Source organism: Dama dama, chromosome 18 (assembly GCF_033118175.1).
Source record: "Dama dama isolate Ldn47 chromosome 18, ASM3311817v1, whole genome shotgun sequence".
Taxonomy (NCBI): domain Eukaryota; kingdom Metazoa; phylum Chordata; class Mammalia; order Artiodactyla; family Cervidae; genus Dama; species Dama dama.
In genome coordinates, this window is record NC_083698.1 from 24,315,327 (window position 1) to 24,334,180 (window position 18,854).

The 18,854-nt window shown below is 37.9% G+C and overlaps 1 protein-coding gene across 1 annotated transcript in view; it reads left to right on the plus strand.

The window, feature by feature from the left end:
• Window positions 1-11,753: 11,753 nt before the first annotated feature.
• Window positions 11,754-18,854, plus strand: part of AHR (aryl hydrocarbon receptor) — a 49,717-nt gene continuing 42,616 nt past the window's right edge. The window contains exon 1 of the mRNA XM_061165025.1: window positions 11,754-11,967. Within this exon, the coding sequence (XP_061021008.1) occupies window positions 11,903-11,967 (65 nt within the window). The 5' untranslated portion in view covers window positions 11,754-11,902. The remainder of the gene's footprint in view (window positions 11,968-18,854) is intronic.

Consider the following 18,854-nt stretch of genomic DNA (forward strand, 5'->3'; position numbering starts at 1 on the left):
TCATCCACAGTGCTTCTAATTATTATCATCATAGAAATATAATAATAACAGGAACATATAAAATTGTTTTCATTTCACTCATAAGAAAGTTTCCATTCAAAGTCATGGGATTTCTTAGAACTAGAGATTTATAATACCTAGATAGCTATAGAATATGCAATTGCTGTTTCTGTGTTATTTGCCCAACAGAACCAATATTTCACAAAATGTGTTTAGACCAATATTATCCAAGTAAAATTAATGACAGGAAAGTACCATGAGACATTTTTAACAGCTGCTTGTAATGTCATAAACACCCATTATTTTTTTTTAAAAAGAGGAAACAATATTCAATATACTTGAATAGCACAGTTTGATTTTCTCAACGACCCTATGAGGTTTGAATGAAATATGCATATGTATGTATCAGGAAAGGAACCAGAATAAGCCCCAGGTTCTTTAAGGAGATGGAAACTAAATACAGGGAATTAAAAGCTTACAAAATAATTGGAAAGGCTAGAGATGGTGGCTGTATGCTCCAGATCACTGCAGAGCTGACCTATTAGGGGACCTCTACTTCTGCTTCAGTCAGAAAGGTGAGGAATCCAGAAGTCACTACAGAATTTGAGTTCACAAATGCCCGCTGTAGCTACAATTAAGGAATCAGGAAACCGCCACTGCGGCCACAACAGCCTCTCGAAACCCATGAAGTGTAGAACTTGGATGCTGGACCCCATCACACGGAAGTCGTGTCTTTGCCATCTTACTTATTAGCAGAAAACAATACAAGCAGCAGGAAGATGACCTCCACTTGACTTCTGCCTTCTAAATCTCAACCGGTGCATCTAATTGGTTGAACATCATTTGCATCTGCAACTTTAATTGTGCAGGAATCTGGGAAGTGCAATTTTTAGCCTTCGAGCTACTGCAGTCCAGGGATGCACACTACAAAGTGGGGAATGGTTGCCAACCAGCCACATCCACCTTATGCGATTCAGAGGCTTTTGAAATTTCTCATCCAAGGTCACAGAACTAGCGAGTGCTGGAGCAGTAAATGTGAGTTCAGAGATTTTGGCCACTTGCCCAGTGCTCTTTCCACTACATCAGTCTCTAGCACTGATTACTCTCTGAAGACATTTGCCAAAGGAGACATATTTTCAAATCTTGTGCTAATTATATTTTTCAATGAAGCATTAATTCAGGCATCTGTGAATATTGTTACCTTTTAGTCTTATGTCAAATCTAGTTCTTCTTCCAAACTCAGACTTAATCTTATTTTACAGTACTTACAGTTAAACCAACACTGCAAGGGTTTAATACCTTTGAGTATTTTTCTCAGCAGGCTTGCTGGTTAATCCATTTAATGTCAGAACAACACAAACCTTCTTATTAAAATGGGGGAAAGGACATCATTAGAGTACATTAGTGGCTTTCTTTCTACTGGGTAAAACAGCCAATCTGGCGATATTCGTCCCTTATCTTTATTTGTTTGCATATTCTGCTAACAGTGCCAGGAAAACATTTAAAAGGAAAAAACTTGGGATACTAAATTCTCTTGAATTTTAACCATGCATAAAAGAAAAACAGAAGGCTGAAACTTCACTTTGAGAAATCCTCCTAAGTGTATACTTCAATATTAAAATAAAAATATGCAATATACAATAAAATACTTGGATAAATGGAAAAATTTTAATGTATCTCTAATATCTCATTAATATAAATATAATCACAACTTTCATCCCACATGCTTTTTAAACCAACTTTGGGAACTTTTTTTTATATGTACATTTAATGATTGAGGTACAGACACTTCTTATCTATACATTAAAATATAAATTACTAGATAATGTCTATTTAGACATCTCTGTTTAGGTTTATTAATAATACTGTGTTACAATTAAAAGAAGGGGTTAAATTCATGGTACTACATAAAAAACCTAGTTCTTGCAAAGTTAGTGTTCAGCTCTGAGTTATTCAAGAAAAAATGAGTTGAAGTTTGCATTTTCAATCTTTCATATGCTTTTTATATACTGTCAAAACACTCCAGCTGGATTTAGATTGGTATTTTTACTAACGCAGGTGTATGTTTTGGTGGTGGTGGTAGAGGTGCTTTGTCATGCAAAAAATGACATAAATCTGAGATCACAAAATCTTAGTTTAAATGAGGAAACATGGAAAGACACGGTATCTAATAAATATTCTTAAAGTCCTATTTCCTGAAGAAATTAGATAAGAATTGTTTACACTATAAAATAACCAGTTGGCATTTCATTAAGTACCAATGTACTCCAAAACAATTACTGATTTCCATGCTTTTTTTCTGAAACCCATTTGCTTTATATTATTATTTATAGACCCAGATAACCAGAATGGATTCAACTTAAAGCAGGGATGTAAAGAGTAAGATGTATCCAAAAGCTGGGAATAAATTGAATCCTTCTAACCTACTCCCTCCTCGCCACTGTATAGGCAGATGGCAACTCGATCTAGGTTCAGGCAGGAAAGAAGCTCAACTAAAGTTTAAGTTTTACAAGGGAAATTCCTTCACCCTGCCTTGGGAGGGAAGGGTGGAGAACCCACTGTTACACAGGACACTCCACCCTCAGCAACATCCCCTTGATTAATTATGTAACCAGATCTCCTTTATCAGTATATACTTACCAGTCAGGTAATGGCAGATGTTTCTGATGCTTGCTATAGACTTTGCTTTAGGAAGGGTCTCTGAACCCTCACATCATTGCGTAGCATTAATGTGAGAAGATTTAACTTGGGGTGCAAGTTAACATTTTTCCCAAAAGATTTTTTAAAGCAATTAGTTTAGCATACGTCTTACACATATAAATCCTGACTTCTGATGCATTATACAGTTTTATGCAAGTCAGGCAGTATATGCAAAAAAGTGTATAAAGAAGAAATTTCTTGTCTTGTGCAATACAAGAACAAATGAAAAATATTTGTAAGGTAATGGAAGCTACTAGCAGTTTAGTATATGTAAGTAGCTAGTGGATACAGCAAAATGAATAATTTGATGCTAGCTTAAAGCAGCTAAATTCTCGAAAGGCACAAGTAACTACTGTACAGATACATTCTTCAATCTGTGGATGTTGCAAAATGGGGACATATTCTCAAAACAGAGAAGTGCAGAAATTTCATTGGAGTCTTCTTTCACTTATCTTCCATCTGTTTCCTGGAATATCAAGGGCTCGAGCAAATTTAATGTCAGACATGAGTCTTGGCCTGTAAATTATAAAACTTCATAACTTTTTCATAATCAAATTTTACATTCATAAGAATAAAAGACCCAGCAAGCAAAAGGCAAAATCTGAACCTAATACATGTTTTTACAAATAACATTTTTTCAAAAAATCTTAACATTCCTGACAACAAAGCATTATTCCTAAGTAAACAGAAATAATTTTGATGAATAGCAGATTATTCCTACATGTTATTTTAGTTTCCTTATCAGTGTTCAGGTTAGCATTAACTGAAAAGGTGTTACTTTTTTCTTGCTTCTGATTATGACATTGTGTAAATATCCAAGCAAGGGAAGAGGGCATTAAGCATTTAGAAATAGCCCTTAGATGTTTATATCTGTTCTTTTGTCTTAGAGTCAAAGCAGGCGATTTGTAAACAGATTATTTTTTAAGAAATGAATCAAGCTAGTTCACAGTGAGATAAAATATATTTTTTGACTGGAATAGAGGTCACGAGACCTGAATTCTTGGCTGATGAGCAGGCCACTTTATCTTGCTGGCCCTGAGGTTTTTCATCTGTTAGTGAAAGGTTTAGCTATGCCAAAGATTCCCAAATTTTTCCTGTTCATGGCTCTCTTAGTGTCTCAGAAATGTTTTCATGTTATGGAGGCTAAAAGATAAACCTATTATTAACAACTCCATTTATTAAGTAGTTAGGTCTGAACTTATTATGTATATCTGTCCTAACTACTTAGTTGCTATTTCACAAAACAATGCACGTACATTTTTTAAAAAAATTTTATTATATTCTTAACAGTATGTGCATGTGTGTTGGGTACTTTACATCTTTCTGAAATCTTTAAATTGAATAGGAAACCAGTACCTTCATTTCCTGTTCCACAGTCATTTTCCCATGGTTCTTGAGTGTTATAGCAGCAGCTTACAAAACTCTGTCTCATAAGATGTCATCAAAAGGACTGAGTACAGTTTCAAGTTAAAGTTCTAAGCTAATTGAAGGTAGTGTTTTGCATACTGTCGAGCTGATGTCACTTTGTTGGCCTTGAAAATTTTAAATATCCCATGAGGGTGCCTCTTTGTGTGATGCCCTTGGGGTGCCTCAATACACAGTTTGTGAAGGATGGTCTATAGTCTCTTAAATATTTAATGTAACTAACAATATGTGATCTGAGATGTAGAAACAGAGAATGAGTGGAATAGATCATTCTGAAGACCTGGGTTAAGAAGCTGCAGGACTGAAGAGAAGGTAAAAATAGTAATAAATGTCTGCATGGGGCACACATTCCCTCCCCATGTCACCTACAAAATGCTTACCTTTGCCTCACAATTCAGCTCAAAATTCCTCAGGGCAACCTCCCTTAAGCAAGTCAAATTAACCTATTCAGAGTAGTCATTTCTTACCACCTCTCAGAGCAGAAATTATACATTTATTTGCATAACTACTTGATGAATTCTTCTCTCTCTAGTTAGAATTAAGTTCTAAGAGGCTAAGAATATGTCTGGTATCAGTCCAGTATATTATAGGAGCTAAAACCTTGCCGGATGAAATGAGTAAGTGCACATACTCTGACAGAATAAGGTTAGCATTCAATTATTAATTCTAAAACAGCTGCTTTTTAGAATTTAGAATCTAGAATTTAGAATCTAAAATAGCATTCCTAAAACTTTCTTTTTCTCACAATATTTATCAGGGAAAAGGAACCCATACACATAAAGCTACATTGGAAACCTCAGAAACTAATCTCATCTAAACTAAGTAAAAGCATAACCTTGCCTTGGATAAAACAGTCAAATATTCATAAACTCCTATAGGCAAAGTAATTCTACAAGAAAATTTCTTTTTTTTGCAAGGTGTGGTTTTATTATTAAATTATTTTTTATTGGAGCATAGTTGATTTACACTGTTGTATTAATCTCAGGCATACAATAAAGTGAATCATACATATATATATATATATATATATCATATGAATCATATATATATATACATATATCTCCACGCTTTTCAGGTTTTTTTTTTTTCCATATAGGCCATTACAGACTATTGAGTAGAGTTCTCTGTGCTATAGAGTAGATCCTTATTATCTGTTTTATATATATTTAATAGTAGTGTATATATGTCGATCCCAATCTCCCAATTTATCCTTCCTCTCTTTCCTTTTTAGTAGCTGTTTCTTTTATATATGTTATTCTTTATGTTTTGTAATCAGGTTCATTTATACCCTTTTCTTTAGATTCCACATATAAGCAATGTCATACAATAGTTGTCTTTCTCCGACTTACTTCATTCAGTATGCCAATTTCTAGGCCCATCCATGTTGCTGCAAATGGCACTATTTCATTTTTTATGGCTGAGTAGTATTCCATTGTATATGTGTACCACATCTTATTTATTCATTCCTCCATCAGTGGACATTTAGGTTGCTTCCATGTCCTGGCTATTGTAAATAGTGCTGCAATGAACATTAGGGTACATGTATCTATTTGAATTATGGTTTTCCCCAGATATATGTCCAGGAGTGGGACTGCTGAATCATATGGTTACTCTATTTTTAGTTTTTTAAGGAGCCTCCATACTGTTCCCCATAGTGGCTGTATCAGTTTACTTTTCCAACAACAGTTTAGGAGGGGTCTCTTTTTTCCACACCCACTCCAGCATTTATTGTTTGTAACTTTTTTGATAATGGCCATTCTGAGTGGTGTGATGTGATACCTCATTCTAGTTTTGATTTTCATTTCTCTAATAATTAGTGGGGATTCCCAGGTGGTACTAGTGGTAAAGAACCCACCTGCCAGTGCAGGAGACATAAAGATGTGGGTTTGATCCCTGGGTTGGGAAGATCCCCTGGAGGAGGGCATGGCAACCCACTCCAGTATTCTTCCCTAGAGAATCCCATGGACAGAGGAACCTGGTGGGCTACAGTCCATGGGGTTGCAAAGAGTCAGACACGACTGAAGGGACTTAGCACGCACGCAGTACTTAGTGATGCTGACCATTTTTTCATATGCCTCTTGGCCATCTGTATGTCTTCTTTGGAGAAATGTCTAGATCTTTTGCCCATTTTTTTTTTTATTGGGTTGTTTGTTTTTTGATATTGAGCTGCATGCATGATTTGTATACTTGAGTGATTACTGTCTTGTCAGTGGCTTCATTTGCAAATATTTTTTCCCATTCTGTGGGTTGTCTTTTCATATTGTTTATGGATTCATATGCTGTGCAAAAGCTTTTAAGTCTAGTTAGGTCCCATTTGTTTGTTTTATTTTCATTACTCTTAGGAGATGGATCAAAAATATCTGCTGTGATTTATGTCAGAGAATGTTCTGCCTGTGTTGTCCCCTAAGAGTTTTATAGTATTTGGTCTTACATTTAGGTCTGTAATCCATTTTGAGTTATTTTTGTGTATGGTATTAGAGAGTGTTCTAATCTCATTCTTTTTAAAAACTTTATTTATTTTTGGCTATGCTTGGTGCTCTGTTGCTACACATGGGCTTTCTCTAGTTTCTGTGAGCAGAGGCTACTCTCTTAGTTGCAGTGTGCGGGCTTCTCATTGCAGTGGCTTCTGTCGTCTGGAGCACAGGCTCTAGATTGGGAGCTCAGCAGTTGTGGTGCCTGGGCTTAGCTGTCCTGCCTTGGACCGTCTGCGGAAGCTTCCTGGACTAGGGGCTGAACCTGTGTCCCCTGCATTGGCAGACGGATTCTTAACCACTGGACCATTAGGGAAGTTCTGATTTCATTCTTTTACATGCTGCTGCCTAGTTTTCCCAGAACTGCTTATTGAAGAGATTGTCTTTCCTCATTTGTATATTCTTGCCTGCTTTGTCATAGATAAGGTTCCCACAGGTTCATAGTGTACCTGACTTTCTATCCTATTCTGTTGATCTATATTTAGTTTTGTGGTAGAAAAAGTTATATTACTTCATAAAAGTTGCTCACATACAAAATTTCAAAATCTTATCAAAGGTCCAGACCACACTTTGAGAAACATGTTCTACAGTAGTGATATCAGAAGTAGAAAAGTGATAGTTTCTAGAAAATGGCAACTTATTTTTTTTTTTAATGACACTCTACTACAAAGCCTGATTTTATTGACATATTAAGCACAAATTTTAAGGGAAGTGCATGATGTCACTATTGAAATGAATTCTGAAAATCTTATTAATATTCTATTTTCATCCTGGTATAAAAATCAACTACTGAAGTCAAACAGAATCCTAAAGTGAACAGAAAGTAAGGATATGGGTGTAGGACAAAGTAAGATAGTGAACAACTGCATTAAATAACTATAACTTTAAAAAAAGGTGGACTTTAAAAAAATAGTAAATTAAGATTGATTCATCAATTTTGTGCATTCAGTATATCTGTTTCCTGAAAAGTGCTTTAAGATACAGTATTGGTAAATTATGTTTTGTTATGCATTTCTCACCCTTAAAGCTTTTAGGCAAAGAGAAGATTATTTGATTATATTTTATACATTTTTAGGCAGCATGACTATGGGTGAAAATACAGAGACAGGGAAATAAAAGAGAAGGTAAGATAAAGATGGTTGATCTTGTGCTGGAATTGCTAATCTGTAAACAGCAAACTCCCCTGTATGCACTGTCTTCTTTGGGAACTTGTTTCATCTTTTCCCTTAAACTAAAAGCTAGCTCTTCCCAAAGCTATCATCTCCCAAATAGTATGTTTATTTTCTCTCATCACATATTCAAGATATAGAGGTGATGTCCCCATAGTGCCCTATTGCCACATCCTGGATCACTTTTACTTCATAGTCTTGTAAAATTAAAAAAAACAAACCAAAACACATAAACTATCAACCACAAAACGCACCTGTACCTTTGTAGGTCATGCTAGAAATCCCTCCTTATCACACCTTCTTTATCTTTCTGATCCAAAATTACCAGCCTGTTCTATCTCACCCACCACCCTTCTGTCCCCCAGCTGCTGTAGATGAATGTTTCTTAAACTTTATGTACATTTCACTTACCTGGGAGTTCTTGTTAGAGTCAGATTTTGAGTCAGTAAGGACACCCAGAGACTGCATTTCTTATAACCTCAATTGTGAACCACTCTGAAGAGTCAGCACTAGAGGAGCTGTTTCTGCTGTTGTTTAAACTACAGTAGTAATCCTCACTCTCCTCTTCTGCTTTAGCATTCTTTCCTTTCTTCCTTTACTATTTTCAGCATCTAATCTTCTTCGTGTTTTTTGTCTTTTTTACACAGTCAATTTCAATCTTTCTCTCACCTCTTTCTCATCTGCTTAAATATCACCCACTTAAAAAAAATAAAAATAAAAAATAAATCCTAATTTAACCCTTTACTCCCCCTAGCTGCCATCCTAGGTCTCTATCACAGACTTTTTTTTTTTTTCTTAAAGAATTGTCTGTTTGCTGATATCACTTCTTCATCTCCAATTCAGTTCTGTTCCCCTTCCATCTGATTTGTAGGTCCATCAGCCCACCAACAGTGTTCACTAAAGTCTCAAAATTACCCCATGGTAGGAAGCCAAAAAGGACATTTCAGTTCTCATCTTATTTGAAGCTCTCAACAGCATTCAGTTCTGTGAACCACTCCAACATTTTTCCACTTTGGCCTCCATGACAAGACAGTCTCTTTATTCTCCTGTTAACATTCTGGAAACTCTTTTTCAGACAGTTTTACAGGACCAGCATCTTCTCTGCAGTTATTAGATATTACAAACTGAAGTTCCTTGGGGTCCCATCTTCCTTTTCTAGTATATATCCACACCCTACAACTTTCATAATCTCTTGTCACTTAAATGCAGATGACTTCTGAATTGATATCTCCAGCTCATAATCTTTGAGTTACAAACCTATATATGCTGTGGCCTCCTTGACACCTTAGATAGCTCAGAGCCACCTCAACTATAAGTGATCCAAGCTAAATTAATAATTTCCTACCATTACATGCCATCTTCACACAGCCTGATGCATAGTCCAAAAAATGTTGTTTTTGACACATCTTCTTCCTTCAGTGTCATATGTCCATCCATTCTATCTTTTAAGACCTCCTTGAATTCTATGGAACCTATTCACTTTTTTCCATCTACATTATCACCTCCACCCTTGTATCAAAAATTACCATCTATTGGCTGGGCTACTGTTAATGGCTTCCTATGGAATATCATTTCCATTGCATTCTGCTCCTACCTCTTTTACACCCTGAAGATATTGTGATATTTTGAAGGATAAATTTGATCATCTATGCCTGTCTCCCCTGCTCATCTTGAACTTGCTTTAGTCCCTCATACAACTTGCCAGGCTCCTTCCATTAAAGGGTTGTTGCTTGTACTGTTTCATTGACTTTCAATGTCTTCCCCTCTTTTCTTCTAAGACTTTATCCATCGGACTTCAACTCCACCATCGTGATTTTGGGAAAGCTACCTTTGTTTCAATGACTATGTCAAATTTCTCTACTAGGACACCATACTTAATCATGTGCTTCTCCATTACAATATTCCTGGAGAGTATGGTGGTGGTGGTGGTTTAGTCGCTAAGTTGTGTCCAACTCTTGAGACCCCATGGACTGTAGCCCACCAGGCTCCTCTGTCCATGGGATTTTCCAGGCAAGAATACTGGAGTGGGTTGCTGTTTTTTTCTCCAGGGGGTCTTCCCCACCCAGGAATCGAGTCCAGGTCTCCTTCATTGCAGGCAGATTCTGTACTGACTGAGCTAGGAGGAAGCACACCATATTTGAGTAGGAATCTCAAATGATAAAGCATTTGAGTTGGGCAACTTTTGTGTTATTATTGAAGAATAACTTGGCAGAAGATGAATTAGGGATGTTGCAATACACAAAATTTAATAGTATTTGTTGGAATATTTAGATGTAAGTTGTAGAAGAGCTGAAGATATTTCATAGGGTTGATAGGAGAATGGTTGAGTATATGACAGCAAGGTTTCAACTAAAGAAAACAATGTTCAATTTACTGATGTTTTGAATGTGAGGTAACAAACTCACCAGATAGAAATGGCTTGATGACATTTTGAAATGTAGGAATGGACATGGTGTAAGATTTCATCTAGACTTCTTGGTCTGATTGCCCTTCTCCTGACAAGCAAAACATAACTCCTGTGTTTACTATTCTGGTTAAAGGCACAGAAGGAGTCAGAAATCTTGGAGGTACTTGAGATTGCTCTCTCTTGTTTATTTCCTTATTATCTGCCCTTTTTTCCCTCCATCCCACTGTCACTTCCCTGGACTTTCACCTGGACTACTTCAACAACTCCCTAACTACTCTCTCTACATCCAGTCTTTTTCTCCTGTAATCCAGTTTGTACTGTCATTTAAAACTTCCAAAACACCAGAATGTCACTTGCCTGCTGTGGATCCTTCAAAGGTTTCCACTGACTGCAGAATAAAATCTGGACTCTTGATCAGGTTTTATAATTTGACCCTAGATTCCTGGATTTCACTTCCAGCTCCTCTCTCCAGCTATACCAGACTGTGGATTTCCCTTCCAGCTCCTCTCTCCAGCTATACCAGACTGCTTATTCTTAAATGCCCCCTGCTGCCTGCCTGCCTTCCCACCTTCCTGAAATCTGACTATAGAGTAACAGTTATTCTGACTGGGGAAAAGATACTATACTGTCTTGTACAGAGACAAAAACCAAACTCAAAACAAATAGACAAGAAAACGCCTGGCCTTCAAGTTCAACTCAGATGTGGCCTCCTGAAGCCTTCTCCTCTAGGAAGATTTATAGTTCCACTGGTTATTTGCCAGCTCACTTTTATTCTTAGCCAAAAGTTAGCTGACTCACTGTTTCTTGCAAAGGTGAATTTAAGCTCACTACTTGGCATTTCTTTCCTTGAGGTTGTCTAATTACAAAGAGTTTGGCTACACATAATTTGTTGTCACATGTCTTTCTGGGCTGGAAACGTGTTCACAGATTCCTCCCCTTGACCTCAAGAACATGGCTACTGGAGGGGGTGGGGGTGGTCGGTCATTACGCCTTACGTCATCACGTGCCGGGAGGGTGGGGCTCTCCAGGGAAATATAGCGAAGGGCGGGGCCAAGTAGGATGGGGCGGGGCTACGAGGGGCGGGGCGGGGCCGGAGAGGGGTCGGGGGCGCTTCTGCTCTTCAGCCGGTGCAGCCAGCAGCGGGAGGCGTCGCCGGGCGAGTCCAGTTGACGCTAGGTTCCGAGAGCGTGACTGGGACCACCGGCTCAGACCAGAGGTAGCCGCATAGCCAAGCGGAAGCTGGTGGCACCCGGAGCGGCGGCCGCAGTCCGAGCTCCGCAGGCGGGAAGCACCCGGGATCGGGGAAGTCCCGGGAGCAGCGCAGCGCGGTGGCGCCTCCCTCACCCAAGGGGCCGCAGCGACGGTCACGGGGCGCGCCGCCACAGCGAGCGACCCAGGCCGGGATTTCAAACAGGCAGCCCAGGCTCCTCCTCCGTTCGCGCCGCCTCACCTGCGGGCAGCGCGGCGCCGCCTCTGCTGGTACAGACGGCACCTGCGCCTCCGGTGTCCCCGGTCTCCGCCCCTCGCCCCCCGGCGCCAGGCCCGGGGCGCGCACCTGGACCAGCGGGGCTGCAGGAGCCGCGCGGCTCCTGTGGTGCTGTGTCTCCGCCATCGCCCCGGGAGGGCGCAGGTGGAGCAGCCGCGGCTACGTGGAACCCCGTCCCAGTTGCCGCCGGGTCCCGGGGACAGGGCGGTCCGCGCCCGGGAGGAGCCGCAGCCAGCCAGGCACCATGAACAGCAGCAGCGCTAACATCACCTATGCCAGTCGTAAGCGGCGGAAGCCTGTGCAGAAAACGTGAGTCTCCGGAGCGAGTCCTCTGCGGTGGTGGGGTGGGCGCTCAGGCGCGCGGGTGCGGGACGCTGCCGCACCCCGCCCCCAAATCCCCGAGGCCGGGGGATTAGGTCCCTTCCCTGTGCAGTCTGTGGAATCGAGATCTGGAGGCCGGTGGAGAAACCCAGGCCTTGGATTTTTCCGTGATTAGTGATTACATTTTAAAAATTGTGCCCCCCGTTCTCTGCCCGCCCCCCAACCCCTTCTCCAGCGCACTCTTTCACACTTCCAGCCATTTGAAGCGCTGTTCACTGTGCTGTGGTCCTAATTTGTTGACAGCTCTCCTCTGCCCTTTGGGGCTGGTGGATTAGTTAACCTAAGCCCGTCTTGAAATCCCCTTTCACATTTAATATCCTCCTCTGTTAGGTTAGAGGACGGTCACCATTCTTACTCCCCGTAGGGCGAGATGCTTTAAATAGCTAAACACGTGCTGTGTGCAAGAAAGGGGCTGAGTGCCTCTGAAGGTATTTTTTGGTTCCCTGCAACTGGCTTTCTGTTTTACTCTTATTTACTTATTTGGCAGTAATTTTGTAGCGCTCAGCGTGAACGTATCAATAAAATGTATAGAGGTGGTAGCAGCTTTGAGTGAGTGTAGTAGCCAGAATACAGTAGAAGATTTGTATTTTAAGTCATCTTTTGGGGGAGATTTATCACTTTGGAGGTGGTTTTAGGGTCTGCAAATGATTTGGAGATGGAATTATTGAAACAGACGTTTTCATTCTTAGCATCATTCTCTTAATTCCCTTTTCCCTCTACTTCAAAGTTTGTTCAATTCTGATAAAGTACAAACTTAGGTTTGTTTGTTTTGGTGGGATATATGTGTGATTATGGCAAATACTTTAATTTTTTTTCAGAAAAAAAGAAAAATCCGTGCTTAACACAGATTTACTTTTGCGAGTTGGCAATGTTCATGTGTTTATTCCTAATTATTATCCTTGAGTTATTTTACTTCACATTTTTCATACTTTCATAAACAATTTTAAGAACACTTTAAACGGTTACTCAGAACAAATCAGAAGTGTGCATGTGGCTTAAGACTAAATTTAGGTCACTAATCCAAACCAGAAAAATAGCAGTTTAAGATTAATATTAAAGACCAGTTTAAAGGTTTCAGTATTCTGGGGTTTTAATTTCCTTTTAGAATTTCAGTGATTGCAGTCCTTCAGATCTAGACTTGGCATTAACAGAGGATATTCATCTATAAATAGACTGATTAAAATTTGGAAGACTTATCCTGCAGTGTGGTTGACATTAGGAATACTGTCAAGTCAGCAGTTTTTGTCTTGGCAATTCTGTTGACATTGGTTTACAATACCTGTGTTTTATAGAATGGCTTCTTATAAAAAATGTGCTTGTCTAATTTGACTTTGTCCTTGATGGTTATTTAAAATTGAAAGGCATCACAGACACCTGTGTGTATTTTAGTTAATACAATAGTACACTTGGCATAATGTATAATATATATATGTATATCATGGGTTTTATTTGTATAGTTAAAAAACCTGAGAATTGGTAAGTTATTGCATTTCAGGAAGTGTGTTACACAGGACCTAGACGACTTCAATGAAATGCTTTAATTTTTGTATTCATTTTAAAGTTTAACATTTTGGGCTTTGGTTAACATTTTCTTAAAGATTTTCCCTTTAAACATATTGCACATTTTCTTTTTTTTAAAGATGTACCTTTTATTATATGATCTTAGCACTTAAATATGCTTTCTAAGACTTTAATATATTTGTGTTTAATATCTCCTGTAATACAACCAAAGCATTTCCACATTCACCCTTGTTTTATTTAGTTAGTAGAGATGTTTATCACATCTTTATTGAGCATCGGGCATGGCTTCTAATCCTACAAACGCCTTAAAATGTCACTGTTCCATAAGAAAAGCCTAGTGCTAACATTTACATAATCACGGGAAGTTTATAAATTGTTTTTAACTGAATGAAAAATGATGAACTTAAAATGCAGTTAGAGTCCATTTCAAGAATGGAGCCATAAACCCAGTATTAAATTTAATGTTTTTTAAGTTAAATTACTAGTTTATAACTAATAGACACACTAATATGGTGGAACATTGTCAGAGAAATTCATCTTGTTTGAGCTGAAAATGATATTAAGATCTGTTTAACTCTGACCCTGTAAGTTAGCCACTGTATTTTACTTAGAAGAAAATACATTGTACCATAATCATAGAACTATTAATAAAATGACCATTTAAATATAGAATTCTATAAAATTTTGGAACCAACTGGGTGACATCATTTTAACCTGAAGATCTCCCTGTCTTCGATGGTATTTATTAAACAAGATAAACTCCCCCTAGTGGCGAAGACCAACATTCAAAATTATCATTATTGATAGTACAAAATGATTTTAAACGTGTTCAGTTTAATCCCACTAAAGTATCTTGTGCATAGTAGACACTCAATAAATGTTTCCTTTCTTTTTGGGGTAATGAAGGGTAGAAAATTAAAGGACCTGAAGCAGCCCTGAATCCAATCTATGTTCCAAAAGAGATTTTCAAAGATATCTTAGGAATAGGTTCTACTCTGTTTCCTTAAATGTTCCTTAAGATAACCCTGCTCAAAAAAAAAAAAAAAAAAACCCTTAAATTTAAGAAAAAGCAGTGTTTTTACTTAAACCCTCTTCTTCTTTTATCAGTGTTTTTCTTTAGTGGTGAAAGACCTGCTATTCATTTAATTACTTTGTATCATGAAGATTGATGAAAAACACAGTCCTGACTTAGAGTCTGTATTCCACGCCCCCCCCAGTGAAAATAACTTTGGATGTGTTTTTGTAGTTTTTAAGCTTTATTAATACATAAAAAGTTTTAGTGGTACTTCAGTTTACCGTTTCTGCAGAAAATTAGTGCTGAATGTTGGCAAATAATAGGTGTTGAGTAAATAAAATCTACACCTGAAAATGATATCAACAGTAGTGATGATCAAACCAGCCATCATGAAGTGTCAGAATTAGAAATAGCTCTCAGCCTTTAGTTTACCCTTTAACTTTGGTAACACACTAATAACAGTAATAGAAAAGCAGTCTCTTCCTTACTGTGTTTACAAAATTGCTATTCATTCTATCTAAACTAAATGAAACTCAGTTATATTGATGCCTACTTAGTTGAATAAAATTTTGCAGTGTTTTCTTGAAAATGTTTGATATAAATATACTATGATACAATTACCTAAGTAACTTCTAAAAAAAAAAAAAAGGTCTTTTTAGTTACATACTTATTTCTCTACTATTGTTTTTCTTTCAAATATCTTCCTTCAGATAGTTTACAAGTAGTGGCTGTAGAGGCTCTTACATGTTGGAACTATGAAATAAATGAGTGAAAGTGATTAGCTATAGGTAACCTATTTAAGGAGAAGGAAATGGCAACCCACTCCAGTATTCTTGCCTAAAGAATCCTGTGGACAGAGGAGCCTGGTGGGCTGCTGTCCATAGGGTCGCACAGAGTTGGACATGACTGAGGCAACCTAGCATGCATGCATGCATTGGAGAAGGAAATGGCAACGCATTCCAGTGTTCTTGCCTAGAGAATCCCAGGGACGGAGGAGCCTGGTGGGCTGCCGTCTATGGGGTCGCAGAGAACTGGACACAACTGAAGTGAGTTAGCAGCAGCAGCAGCAGCCTATTCAAAATGATGAAAAGAGGAAACAGCGAGATATAAATTGAAAAACACTAGTTCTAAAGCAAAAGGTGCAGTCTGATTTCCTTGCTTCTGTTGGTCCGGGCAAGTGATTGATCAATAAGGCAAGGCAGTCCATACCCATCCTGCCAATCTCACAACTAAAATTAGCAGGAAAAAAGTGTTTTATAATCTGTAAAGGCTGCTAATGATAGAGATGAAACAGAAACTCTTAAATTTCATTCTTAAATACTTTTAGCCTACACTGTCACAGAATAACCATTTCTCCTGTGAAACAGTAAGAGGCAGTCTACGAATATGTTCTCAATTGTGGGTGATGACATGTGGTTCTCCACTAGTGAAAAACTTAACATAGCACGTGCTTACTGATGCACGTAATTAAGACAGTTACTTAGAAATTAATGCCATGCAAATCTTTGACACCAGTACCTTTCTACTTCTATGCTTCTTTGAAAACTGATTTTTTTGCATACTGGTTTAATGTGCCAAAAAATTCCTCTTTGTTAGTGTTTACTGTGACACAGGCATGCACAGTGCTCTACAGACTTCATTTTATTTCATTTTTATAGTAGTAATATGAAAAGTTTTTATTATTATCTCAGTTTTCTCTCTAGGGACCTAAGGTTCAGATTCACAGTTGTTAGGTAGTAAATGAAAGGCAGAGTTTGAATATCAGATTCCAGGTCTTTTGGCTCCAAAACTTGTGTTTGTTTCAGCTTCACAATACTGTCCAGGTGAATATGTTCAGTGATGCGTATGGTACACCCATATATGGAGATTTCCTTATCATGCTCACTGTTTTTTCTCGAATAGTGTTCTGAAATAAATTACTCAACATTGCCCCTACCTGATGGCGTGCTGCTTTCACGCCATATGTACATTCATGCCCTGTCTTCTTAGGTTCCTTTCCTTCTATTTTCACTGAGGTACTACCAGCCTCACCTCCTGCAAGACACTGTTTTCAGTGGCAGCACAGTAGTCCCTTCTACTAATGTTCTGTAATTTATTTTGAGGCAAAAATTTTTTTCTTTAAATACTTCAAGTAGTACTTCAAAGAATATCCTTGAGTTTTGTGAATTTCTGTATGAATTTTTAGTTCGTTCCTTTGGGAAAAATTCCTGTAAGTGGAAATTTAGGGTACAAAGATATGTAATTTTAAGGTTGAGCCAGATATTATGCTCTGAAATATACTGTCAGATTACAAAAAAATATATATTCCTGTTGGTAGTCCGTAGGAAAGCCTATATCCTTGCATTTTTGCTTTACAAATATCAATTGTCAACTTCATAGGCAAAAAAGATGGGGTGGGCAATTGAACTTCTATGTTGAGATTGTATGTGTGGAATAATAGTATGTTTGCAGATTTTTCTGTTAGAGATGTCTTTTACATACTAGTTTTCCTTGTCTTATGTTTTTCAGTTTGCTCTTTTACCTTATTTTTAATGAAAGACTATTTTGAAAAATATTCATTTTAAACAACACATGTACATTAAGAAGTCAAAAATACATATATATTGTTAAGTTTGGCATACTAAGCATTATCTGATGATCTTTTATTGTGGTAGTTATGGTTGTCAATGCTATTTAATGTCTTCTTCATCCTCCCAATATAGTTTTATCACAATTTTGGATTCAATTCACTTGCAGTGTTTCATTATTTTTTAAACCGTATATATTGTTTTACTGCTGAGTTAAGTGATACACTCTGATTACATTTTCCTTTCTGTTCTCCATTGTCATCGATTTCATTGTTTACCTATTTTTCATCTTCATATCGTTTATATCGGGGTTTAGCTATGTCTTTGCTTAATCCAAGACAGGTTTTGTGTTTCTGTCTCTGATTTCCTTGTTTGGCCTAGTTTTCTGGAAGAGAAGGATGGTTGCAGAAAGCCATGTACTCAGCCTTCATGGAACTGGAAGCAATTTACCTATCTCTTAAGACCTGATTGAGAAGCCACATCTCCATGAAACCTTCCCCCTTTCTTCTACCTGTAGCTGAATCTTACCTTCCTTAACTCTCCAGCATAACTTTTAAGGCACCTACATTATTGAACAATACGTTATGTTTGATTTTTGCCATGTTATAGAGTGCATCTTCTCCTAGTAAGAAAGACAAGCTCTGTAAAGATAGGTGTATTTTCTTTGTCTTTGTAGCAACCACAGCTTCCTAGTACCATGCACAGTGTAGATATCTGAGACTATTTATTAATTTAACAATTGCCCACCACTTAAAATTTTTCATGTTTTAGTGCTTTACGTATGGTAGATGTATTCTATATGGGTTCCAAGGAAAATACATAGAAAAAAGTGCATATTCAAAACAGAAGAGGATAAAGGGATCATCCTTAGTTTTTTTTTTTTTTTTAAGGATTTTGGAAGTAAGAGTGGTTTCCAGGGCATATTTCATGTTCTGGCTTCCATTGTCTTGTGCTAAAGATTACATGCTGTTTGTACCTCATCACTGCTTCTTAAGCATAGCAGAAGCAGGAAAGGGAAGAGGCCATCATAGCTATAGAGTGGGAATAGGAGAGTGAGAAATTCAGACTCCTCACAAGTAACTGCCAGTCAGAATGCTCAGAAGTTTTTGTAGACCTTTTTTGCCTCACATAGGGAAGTAGATATCCAGCTGTATTGAGCTTAATGTGAAATCTGACTTTATTCATGTCATAGATTCCCCTCTCCAGTATCACATTAAGCATATAATTTATGATGGTAAATATTCAACATTTAGAGATAAATAAGTATGCACTGAAGCCATAGGGAGGGAATGAAGAATGAATGTGTTTGGAGCTGGGCTTAATGGAATATGGTAGAGACATTTATCGAGAAATACTTCAATATCCTAGCTGTTGGAATGAGAGTCATACCATTGTAGATGCAGAGAAGGGATGCTCAGAGCTCTGAAAAACATGAACTTAAGGACATTCAGGTACAGAGACTGGAAATAAACAAGTTATTGGTAAGTAGCCTGAAGCAGTGGGAGTAGTTTAAATCATCCACGGGAAAAAGCTAATAGAGCAGACTCAGTCCTGTGATAGGTAATCTCCGTTAGAAAATGTCACCTTAATCTCATAGGATTACTGAAACTGTCTTTGCATGTCATTTTGAGGTTTTATGGTAAATGTCACATAAAAATATGAACATCTGTGATTACAATACTTTATGGTTAAACTGGGTCCTTATATTTTTT